Source organism: Jaculus jaculus, chromosome 11 (assembly GCF_020740685.1).
Source record: "Jaculus jaculus isolate mJacJac1 chromosome 11, mJacJac1.mat.Y.cur, whole genome shotgun sequence".
Lineage (NCBI taxonomy): Eukaryota > Metazoa > Chordata > Mammalia > Rodentia > Dipodidae > Jaculus > Jaculus jaculus.
In genome coordinates, this window is record NC_059112.1 from 91,666,333 (window position 1) to 91,677,872 (window position 11,540).

The 11,540-nt window shown below is 41.8% G+C and overlaps 1 protein-coding gene across 2 annotated transcripts; it reads right to left on the reverse strand.

Moving 5' to 3' along the window:
- Nucleotides 1-5,035: 5,035 nt before the first annotated feature.
- Nucleotides 5,036-11,154, reverse strand: Dnajc19 (DnaJ heat shock protein family (Hsp40) member C19). 2 transcript variants are annotated; one of them, XM_004652313.2, is made up of 6 exons: nt 11,025-11,154; nt 9,902-9,953; nt 9,751-9,824; nt 8,552-8,631; nt 7,110-7,180; nt 5,036-5,186 (listed from the first exon to the last, which is right to left on the reverse strand). In XM_004652313.2, exons 1-6 carry the CDS (start codon nt 11,025-11,027, stop codon nt 5,116-5,118), a joined length of 351 nt encoding a protein of 116 aa, XP_004652370.2. In that variant the 5' UTR covers nt 11,028-11,154; the 3' UTR covers nt 5,036-5,115. The 2 variants fall into 2 exon arrangements, with proteins under 2 accessions (XP_004652370.2, XP_045017783.1); XM_045161848.1 differs by having other exon boundaries at nt 9,751-9,847; nt 11,025-11,100.
- Between the last annotated feature and the right edge of the window lie 386 nt (nt 11,155-11,540).

Genomic DNA, 11,540 nt, shown 5'->3' on the forward strand with positions numbered 1-11,540 from the left:
GGTTATCTCCTCAGCCCTCTTTGTAGCTTGACACCGAGTATCACCTTGCAAGTTGCTGAGGTTAACTGAAACTCACTCTGGACAGGTTTGCAATGCCATCATGAATCTCATATCTTTTAAAAAGGTAAAAAGTGTAGACACACCTACAATCCTAGCATTTGGGAGGTTAAAGCAGGAATATGGGCTGGAGACTATCACAGAACAAAAAGGTTACTTTTATACAACTGGGTTAGCACTATTTTTTGTCAAGTGCTGAGGAGCATGAAAAGGTCCCTGGAAAAGCTGTAATACAATGTGGCTTAGTGGTGGTATTCAGGATTTTCCCAGGATTTTGGCATGCAAGGCAGGCACTTCACCAGTGAACTATACAATAATTTTTTTTTTCCTCAGATAGTGCTGCTAGTCTAGCAGACTAGGCTTCAAACTCATATTGATCCCCCTGCCTCAGCTATGAGCCGCCATGGTAGACTGCAAGGTTTTAAAATACCCACTAACTTGACCAGGTTAGATGGGAATCGGCAGTCCTACTCGAGCCTGAGCAGCTGGGAGTAATAAGCATTTTCATCCAACCACACCTATACCACTTAATAGTTGTTTTGTTTTGTTTGTTTGTTTTGAGGTAGAGTCTCTAGCCCAGGCTCACCTGAAATTAACTACCTAAGTCTCAGGGTGGCCTTGGACTCGTGATCGTCCTATCTCTGCCTCCTGAGTGCTGGGATTGAAGGGGTGCACCACCACGCCTGGCTGTTTTCCTGAAATATTTTGTATTTGTTTTTTTATTTGACAGAAAGAGGTTGAGAGAATGGGCACACCAGGTCCTCCAGCCACTGCAAATGAACTCCAGATGTGTGCATTTGGCTAATGTGGGTCCTGGGGAATTGTACCTGAGTCTTTTGGCTTTGCAGGCAAACGCCTCAGCTGCTGAGCCTTCCCTCCAGCCCCATGTCTACCCTTTTAGATTAAGGAGTTGTAAAATATATTTTATTCAATCTTCCAATTTGAGATCATTTTCATCAAAAATATTTTCCAATACTTACAGCTCGATAAACCTATTTATATTTAATATTTGCCTGAAGCTTATACTACTTTTGGCTGTTTTTCAGATGCCTTGGTATTCTTTTAAAAAATGTAAATATCACCTTTTAAGTTTATTTGAAAGGAGAAAGAACAACCCAACGCCAGAGCTCTGGGCGTGGTGGTGCATGCTTTTAATGAGCACTTTGGAGGCTGAGGTAGGAAGACTGCTGTGAGTTCGAGGCCAGCCTGAGACTACGTGGTGTATTCCAGGTCATCCTGGACTAGAGCAAGAGCAAAACAAAACTCCAGACACGCAAGACTTTTGCTCGCTTTACATCAGTACGGGGGAATTGAACCCAGACTGGCAGGCTTTATAAGCCAGCATCTTTAACCATAGTGTCCTCTCCCCACCCAGTAAATGTTCATTTTAAATTAATTAGAAAGCAACACTGGTACTGGGGAAATGGCTCAGCAGTGAATGCTTGCCTGCAAAGCCTGACAACCAGGTTGGATCCCCCAGTACCCACATAAAGCCTGGTGCACAAAGGTGCTTGCATCTGGACTTTGTTGCTGACGGGCCTGGTGCACCCATTCTGTCTGCATTTCTGCTCTGCTAACAAATAATGGAAGTTTTTTTTTTTTTAATCAATACTAAGGTGGTAGCAAGTTAATTTCCAAATTATCTTAACAATGGACCGACCATCACATAAGATTACAAATAATGTAACACAAAAAAAGCACTTACGTCCTCTTGCTAAGGCAACAGTTAACAGTTGGCTTTTAGCAGTTCCACAGCGCTAATACACCAGAGCATAATAAAAGCAGAACTTAGGCAATTTATGTCTCCTCATACTCGAGGGTACTCAGTCCAGTCTAATGAAACAGAGTATTTTAAATTATTTAAAACTTTACCTCAATTTGCTTACTGTCTTAATTGAACTTGAGCCAAGCTGAGTCAGTATGTTTGAAGGGATATTAATGCTGAAAATGTGACCACAGGTTTTTGACTCACCATGAAATCTATAAGCCACCATCACCATAAACATAGTAACATACTATATATACATTGCCATAACTAAATGACTGGATACTAGCCTAATGTTAGTAATCCTTTAAGTGTTCTGAGTACATTTTTTAGCCATTTCTAGCGTAGTTTAGGGCACAAATTATCATAGTACTAGAGTGCAGTTTCAGAAGGACAAAATTGATGTGTAGGGTGGGTTAAGTAACTACTTAACTGTTCCCAGTACTTCTCAAATGGCACTGCTTCAGCTGCCTTCCACCCTCCATCTCTTAAAATTGAAAGCAAGAATGACATCATACAACCAAATGTTTTAAGGACCAGGACTCTTAACAGGTAAGGGCTTTATATGCCACCTGCCTTTTGTCCAAAGATTCTCAATGATTGACTGGTCGGTGGGCCTTTTGAAGTAGATTTGTAAGACTGGATACCCCCCCCCCTTTTTCTGTAAGTAGTACTGTCATTTGGAAAATAGTTGCAGGTAAAATAATTTGCTTAAAACTAATGGTGGGAAAAGGATAGCTTCCAGGACCACTTACAGTCCACTTTTATTACCAAAGAAGCAGGTTAGGACTGCCACTGAGGAAATGTGAAGAGCACGGAACTTGCCCTGAGAAGTGGCAGCCTTTGTTGATCAGCTTTTGTTTTTGAACGAGTAACTACTGCACTTTACTTACATACAGTTGAGGTAAGGAGAATGCTTAGCACAATGCTATCAGCAAGATACTCCATTAAGCATCACTAAAAGATGCAGTGTTTTTACAGATCATATTTGTATCAAGTTACTACAGTGTAGAGCCCTCACACGTTATTTATCAGTTTGCCTAACATTTCTCATAAGGATTCTTCTAACTGAAAAGGGTAAAATAGGTTAAAAAAAAAGGGTTAAAAGGTAAAAATAGTTAAACTGAAAAAAATTACGATTTGTTATGCTTATTACAGTGGTTTTCATTGTCTAAGACTTTTCTTCAAACAGGTGTGCTATTTGCATTTCACATTAAACTTTTCTACAGCTAATGATTGGGAGCATATTATCACACTTATTTGTCTTTCAAAAATCTTTTAAATTTTAACTGGAACTCTGTCCTCTAAGGTCTTAGTCAAAGAAACACTTATCATTAGTCCAAATGACTGAAATGAAAGGTTAGTAAAGAAAATACTTTTACTTGACCCTATTAGTGGGTTATGAATTTACTTACTAAAATTTGTATCGTCAATCATTCAAAGCTCAGTATCTTCGGTAGACATTTTGGAACACCTGCAGTGTGGCCAACAATTTGAATTCTACCACATGCTCCAATAAATGCTCTGGTACCTTTCTGTGGTCTGGTTAGTGTGAAGCTTCTTTTTTGTGCCCGCCCCTCCCGCCCCCGCCCAGTAGGGTCTCTCTCTAGCCCAGGCTGACCTGAAATGCACTAGGTAGTCTGGGTGGCCTCAAACTCACAGGGATTTTTCTGCCTCCTCAGTGTTGGGATTAAAGGTGCGAGCCACCATGCCAGGCAATCACGTGACTTTTGTGGGGGGGGGGTTCAAGGTAGGATCTTGCTGTAACCCAGGCTAACCTGGAATTTACTATGTGGTCCCAAACTCAAAGCAATCCTACCTGGCCTTCTGAGTGCTGGGATTAAAGATGTGTGCTACCACTCCCTGCTCTTTGCACTTTTTGTTGATTTATCATCCCAATCACAGTGAAGTTCTGTAGACAAGCACAATGTCAGTGAAGCAACTGTGCATTTAAAGTAGTATCTTTAACTGAAATAGGCCTAAAATCAGATTATGTGTGACCAAATTTGAACAGAAGTTCATAGAAACCCTGTTCCCTAGGGATAAATGATTTGTTATTTGCTAATTCTGGGTAACAAGTTTATAGAACTAACTGCTGTAAGAGCCAATTGTACTTTCACCTCCCTTGCCCCTCAAAGTAGCAATTATTTTACAAAATCTCTTCAGACTAGTGTTTCACCATATACTCTTACACAGAGTTTTACTGCCTTTAAACACATTCAAGTACCAAATATAACTACCTCTATTACTATAGCCTTTGCATTCTACAGTAATTAGGAACTTTACAATGATCCAAAAAGTTGAGGTGGTAAGCCCTATATTACCTTAGTACTCACATGATAAATGCTATGGGGATCACTAGGTGACTTACCTCATCTGGTTAAGAACCTAACATATTTTAATGTTAGACTGAAAGTCATCCTTCAGTTGTCACGTGCATGTAAAATGTTAGTCTTAGGCTGGATAATATTTAATAATATTGAGGGCAGTTTAGTTTCACTAATTCTTAAGCTTATTCACAACAATGGTAAAGTCTAAATTACAAAAAAAGAATCCCAAAAGAATAAATATGTAAGTATGCCTATAGGGCTGGATAAATACAATACAAATGTTTTCTTTATAAAACAGGACCTGTACCTTTATTTGAGAGAGAAGGGAGAAAGGCAGATAATGAGAGTGGGCATACCAGGGCCTTCAGCTGCTGCAAACTCCAGATGTGTGAGGTACCTTCATCTAGCTTCCATGGGCCCAGAGGAGTCAAACTTGGGTCCTTTGGTTTTGCTGGCAAGTGCCTTAACTGCTAAGGCATCTCTCTGGGCCCAAAATCTTTATTTTTCTATAGCATAAGAAACTGAATTTCTAGTAATGCAAACATACCAAATTCACTGGGAATTAGAAGGTTCTAATTCCTCAGCCAGTTGAACGCTTTACCTCCCAATGAAGAATCCCTGCTTCAGGTAGCCCCATTATGACATTTATTACATATTTTAGTCACCAGTGTCTCAGAGTGGGGTGGGACTCTTTCAGAGCAAGGACTTTGCTTTGAAGAGCATATGTAAGTACCAAAGCCTTCGTTAGATAGTTGATAAATGTTTATATTATGGTGTATACCTGTTCATAGTTAAAATTACTAAAAACTATTATCCAGTTTTTAAAACCCTAAAGTTAAACAAACCAAGGCATTGATTTAATACTAAACCATTTTTATAAATATTAGCTTTGAGACATTTTATTACAAAACAGTGCTCATATACATAATCTAATATGAACTTAAAATTCATCATACATTTACTTCATTTTTTAGCTTGACCTTCTAGTAAATCTTTAGCCTCATTGATTTTGGCTGCTATATATGGAGATCCACCTATAAAAGAAAAGAGGAACAGTTATAAGATAACTTACATGAGGTATTTGTACAAAAATATTATGTCTTTTCAGAAAACTTAAAAAGTTTTCACAGATTTAAATTCTACTTGATAGAAGTACAATTTAACTCTTCCCACACATACTTCAAACTGTAAGGTAGCTTGCTTACTCAGGACTATGAGAATGAACAATTCTATAGTATTGCTTAAATGAGATTCTCAAGAGGCTTCTGAGTTTTGTGCTGGAAAGACCTGTATGTTTTCAGGCATGTCCAACTGTCACTCAAGTGTGTACTTTGTAGGTGACAGCACGTGCCACATTTAAAAGATTGGTCTCAGCTACATGAGTGTAAATCCTTTCTCTTTCTTCCTATGAATTGAGCCTTTGTTGTGTCATATATATTTGTTGTTTCACGATCCTGTAAACCATCAACATCTCTTCTAAGTAAAGGGCCTCACATGTGAGTAAAAGGATTTGTGTACCGATACATATACTCAGGTGGTCTGTGGTCATTCAAAGCAACTACTTGCTTTCAATAGTCAATGCTCATTAGAAATGTATCAGAAACAGTACATTCGTAGGTTTCTAACTAATCTCTACTTCTAAATGTCTAAAATAGATGGAGGCAAAATAAATCATTTTCATCAACTGAAATTTAACATTTAAGAATCTGAATAAAACCTAACCAAGTGTGGTGGTTGCTTACCTTTCATCCCAATACTGGGCTGTAGTAAGGCCCCCTCCCCCTCTTTTTTTAAGAAATAAAAGAACAAATTAAATTTCACTACTAGTCACCATCACTACTGAAGTCACATCACAAATGCAGATCTTAAAATAATATTAATGCTTATTACTACTGCCAAATTAGAATTGTGCTTAGATGTGTTCATCTTATTGAGACAAGATCTGTATATAGCCCAGGGTGGCCCTGAACACTCAATCCTCCTGTGTTAGCTTCCTTAGTGATGGGATTACAGGCATGCATCATTATTCCTGGCTCAGATTTGTTATTTATACACACACACCATTCATTCATTTTCCTTTTTTTTTTTTTTTTTTTGACAGGTTTTGCTATATAGCTTGGAGCAGGCTATTAGTCCAGGTTGGTTGTTAGCTCATGACCCTCCTACTTCTTTTACTTTTTGGTTTTTTTGAGGTAAGGTCTCTATCTAGCCTAGGCTGACTTGGAATTCAGCATGTAGTCCTCAGGATGGCCTTGAACTCACAGTGATCTTCCTACCTGTGCCTCCCACATGCTGGGATTAAAGGTGTGCGCTACCATGCCTGGCCTCTGCCTCTTCTGAGTACTAGGGTTATAGGAATACATCATACCTAGATTTTATTCTGCCCCCATCCCCAAGCAAACACCCTTAACTACTGAGCCATATCCTCAGCCCCCACCCACACACACACACTTTGCTTTCCTTTTTCTTAAATATTTTTAAAGAGAGGGAGTACAGTCACGCCAGGGCCTCCTGCAACTGCAAATGAACTCCAGACCCATGTGCCATTTTGTTCGTCTGACTTTATTTGTGTACTGGAAGGTTGAATCTGTGCCTCAAGGCTTTGTAAGCAAATGCCTTTAACTGCTGAGCCATCTCCCCAACCCCAGATTTCATTCTTTTAAGCTTCTAAAAACACATGATTCATGCCTGGGAGAATGCTCACATGCACATTTAAGCACTTTTATAACTGCCAAGAATTAAATATGAAATTCCATTAAAAACAGCAGGTCAGCCAGGCATGGTAGTATACACCTTTAATCCCATCATTCGGAAGGCCTTGAGTTCGAGGCCACCCTGCCTGAGATGATGTAGTGAATTTCAGGTCAGCCTGGGCTAGAGTGAGACCTTTCCTCAGAAAACAACGGGTGGGGAAGGGGAGTCACATCAAAAGCATTTAACAAGGGCTTAATAATTACCTTTGTCTGGGTGATTTAAGAGCATAATTCGTCGATGAGCATCTCTTATTTTTCCTTTATTGGCAGTAGGGCTAATTTCAAAAGAAAAAGTATTAGTTCTTTCAGTCTATTTCTATTTCTGGATCACAGAAGAGCCAGTTTAAGGAATGAGAAGCTATGGTAAATCCACAAAACACAATGAAAAACTGTTTATGAGCCTCAACACATGTAAAATACATACTTTAGAGAAGTAAACTGCACTACTTCAAAAAAAGGAATTCTCACATATGTAGTTGAATTTGGTGCAATATCCAATAAATACTGTTTTGTTTGAAAAGGAAAGCATAAAGCCAGGTACAGTTACACGTGGCTTTGCACTCCAGAGGGTTGAGTTCCAAGTCAGGCTGGGGTAGATAATGTGAGACCCTGTTTTGAAAATTAAAAGAAAAAGAAAAGCCTGTATTTTAATATTTGTAAATAAAGGCAGAATTCTCTACAGAATGTCCTACTGAGTTGCTGAGCAGCATAATGATTAATTTCAAAGTCTACATCCCAATGAAAAGGTGCTTCTATACTTTTGTAGGAATGTCCAAACTTTTGACATTGCAATATAATGTCAACTACAAATGGGGTAAGGCTGCAATCATAGTTAACCAGGGGCACACAAGGCTTGCAATACAGTGTCTGCGCACACCTTAAAAATGTACACATGTAGTCTGGGGGATATAGTTTGGTGGATAAGGCACCTGCCATGCAAGTGTGAGGACTGGAGTTCAGATTCCCACCACCCACAAAAATGCCAGTGGGCATGATGGCCTAATGGCAATCCTGGTGCTTGGGAAGCAGAGGCAGGATTTCCCAAAACAAAATGGCTAGCTAGACTAGCTGAGTCTGACTCTAAGTTCAAGTGAGAGGCCCTGCTTTAAGCAGTAAGTGAGGGACATATATAACATCAAGTTCTGGACTCCACACATATGCACCTGTGTGCCCGCAGGCATGCATACCCCCCCCACACACACAATGAACATGAGGGAGGAGCCACAAAGCTCAATTAACTTTCACTCTTCCTGGGACAACATCCTCCCCTAACTGCCTTATTCTTAGTTGTAGAAAATACTAATATTAAGCACTGGGGAGATGGCTCAGTGGGTAAGAGCACTTGCTGCTCAAGCATGAGGTCCTGAGTTTGATCCCCAGTACCCATGTTAAACAGCCTAGGCATGGCCAATTAGAGCCTATAATCCCAGTGCTGAAGGGTCAGACATGGAGGATTACTGGGTCCCTGGTCAGCCTGTCTAAATGAAAAGCAGGGAGTTCCAGATTCAGTAAGAAACTCTCAGGGAAATGCAATGGAAGAGGAATAGATGAGACTGGCATCTTCACTTGGTTCCCACATGTGCATATGGGGTAGGTACACCTGCACACACGTACTACACACAACCAACAGAAAATACAACAATTACCTTACACCTAGTATTAATGCTGCTTCCCGTTTTGTCATTTTGGGTTCAAACCCGCCTCTGTAATAGCCTCCACTGAAGGCCTGAAAAGATAAATGAATTCAAAAGATTTGTAAAATTAATGGACACTTTCAAAAGTCAATATTCACATAATCAGTAGAAACACCAGTGTTTTGGCTTTATAAGTAGCAACAAACAATAATTATCATTAAAGATCCATTTCTTCCAGCCAAAATGTCTCAAAGAATAAATGGAGGCCTACTCTCAGCCATATTTCATATGAAAATTTAATTGTGCCAAGGCCCAGGTGAAACCACAGAGGAATTGGGGAGGTGAGAAAGAGTGCCGCTTCCATGGTGAGACAGACAATTAGCACCAGGGTGAAGGAGAAAGAGTGAGGACACTCAACATATACCAAAGCAGAAATCCAGAGGCTCCTAACAGCTCAGGGAATTTTGTGGAAAAGGGGACACGAAGATTGTAAGATACAGTTTGGGAATGTCATGTCCAGAGGCACTGCTTCCCCACTTCCCACCCTGTAAGTGACTGCTACTCTCTCAATGTGTAACACACAATCCCACTGAGGAGGCCCTGAAGTGGAATGCGGAATGGGGGCAAGGATGAGGGAAAAGATGGTGCCAACACATGATATATCCATACAAAGTATGTCCGTAATAAATGCAATCGTGTAATATGGGAGTATGGTTTACAGCAGATTGTTGTTGCCCAAGTTGTCCTTGAACTTCAACATCCTGAGAACCTGGAAATATAGGCATGTGCCACTGTGCCCAGTTCAAATTCAATAAATGTTAACAAGGGAGGGTATGATTATCACGCTTAATTGCATCTAGAGAATAAATAACAGCAGTGCTGCCTAGGTATCAGCAACTAGTGCCAGGACCACATGCTAGGAATGGGTCAATTTACCTTTTCCTATGCTTGTGATACAGAGAAGATGAGGGGTGTTAAGAATGTGGACAGATGGTTTGAGGTTAGTATTATGTAAATTAAGTGTTAACATTACGTACACTTAACTATTTTTTAGTGCAGCACCATTGCAAGGTTTGCAAATCTACAATGTTTTAAGCAAGAGCTAAAAAACATTTTGAACTTCATGGGTGTTTGGAAATTCACCCTTCCCCAAGTGTGGCTCTAGATTCTAATTACAACAAATTTAGCAAAAAATGTCTAATAAAGCTTACAGATTTTGGTAGACTTTGAAAAGCTTGTTTTACTTGAGGCTCTACATGCTTCATGACTTGTAAAACATAACGACCTAAAATCAAAAGCAACAGTTAACTACATTAATCCACAGTCTTTCTACTTGTGTCCACCCCCAAACCATACACCAACCTGCAAATCCTGCAGCAGCAATGGTCAATCCAACTGCTACCATTGTACTGGCCTGGTCAGGGGAGGAAAAAATAAATACTTATTCTCTGATTCCCAACATTATGCCCATTCTTTCTATCCTAACTTAGTACAAGTGTTAATTCAATGGGAGACTTATTTTCTTTTGGGGGTACTAATGTTCGAACCCAGGAGGTCCCACTTGGGGGGTAAGAGATCTGTCACTGAGCTACATCCCAGGCCTTAAAAAAATTCTATATATACTTTTTTCACTTTTTTTCTTTTTATTTATTTGCAAGCAGAGAGAGAAAGAAAATGAGAATGGGTGTGCCCGGGCCTATGGCCACTGCAAATAAACTCCAGATACATGTGTCACTTTGTGCATCTGGCTTTACGTTGGTAGTGGAGAAACCCGGGTCCTTGGGTTCTGCAGGCTTGTGCCTTAACCGGTGAGCCATCTCTTCAGCAACAACCACGCCCACCCTCCAGCTCTTTTTAAAAAAAGTTTGGTTTTTAATTTGCGACAGGATCTTGCTTGGTACGTTGCCCAGTCTAGGCATAAATTCGTTATAATGCCCTGGCGGCAAGCCTTGAATGTGCAATCCTCCTGTCTCAGCCTCTCCAGCAGCTGAGACTTCAGGGGTGTACCACCATGGCCGGCTGTGAAAAACAACTTTTAATGTCAAAACATTCGGCCCCATAATTCCTTTAAAAGTTCCTTAATTTTATCCACAATGCACTGTCAAGGTACGATATTTTCACCGTGGAAAACGGCCAACCTGCTTTACTGACTTCTACAGCAGCGAAGGGGGTGGTTCACCCCTAGCGAAGCAACTTCCACCCGCTGGATCTGGAAAACCTGCTCATACAGGAATCGCCCTGCGGCCATCGGCCACACTAAACGGTGGGTGAGAGGAAAGCCAGCGCGCTGGACGTCAGCGCCAGCTCGTCATCTCCGAAGAGGCGACAGCTCCAGAGACCAGAGGAGCCGGGGGAAAAGACCCGGGCACGCAGGAGCACCGCGACGGTGGGTCCACCACACTCGCTGCCACTACTGTAAACCCCTCGGGGCCCATCGCGGGCGAGCAGAGAGTCCGACAGGCCGTGGCCATCGGGCTGCACTTACCATGGCTCCGGCTCAGCTCCGCCTTGCCCCTACGGGGACGCGGTTCATTCCAGCTCCGGCCCACGGCCACCAATCCCAAAGCTTTGCCGGAAAGCGGCGCGGGCCTCTCCAGTCCAGCGCGGTGAAATACGGCGGGGCTGCCGCGCAAGAGGCCGGAAAGTGTCGTAAACGGGGGTTCGCAAGGAGGCGGAAGGTCTCTCGCGGGCAGTGGGCCGGCGCAGAGCGCGCGTGGCGATTGGCTCATGGGGTGAGGGCGGGGCGGGGAGGCCCGTGGCGATTGGGTGACGGGGTGAGGGCGGGGCGGAGCGGCTCTGCGCGTTGCCCGGGTGCTCCCTCTTACCTCGTTCAGTGTCTGTGTCTGCCAGGGCAGTGGTGTATGAAGCCAGTTGTATCCTGACACCCCGAGGCCAAGGCACCCCGAAGCCATCGGGTGTGGCAAGAAAACCAAAACTCCTGTGAAGCCACTTTTTATTTTTATTTTTTAATTTGAGACTGAAAGAGGCAGACGGAGTGAAT

Excerpts from the sequence above, each read along its gene's own strand:
- Dnajc19 (XM_004652313.2), bottom strand. Across the intron at positions 9,825-9,901 it reads TGCTGCTGCAGGATTTGCAG|GTCGTTATGTTTTACAAGTC; the intron begins GTTGGTGTATGG and ends TTTTGATTTTAG. Across the intron at positions 8,632-9,750 it reads TTCAAAGTCTACCAAAATCT|GCCTTCAGTGGAGGCTATTA; the intron begins GTAAGCTTTATT and ends TTATCTTTTCAG.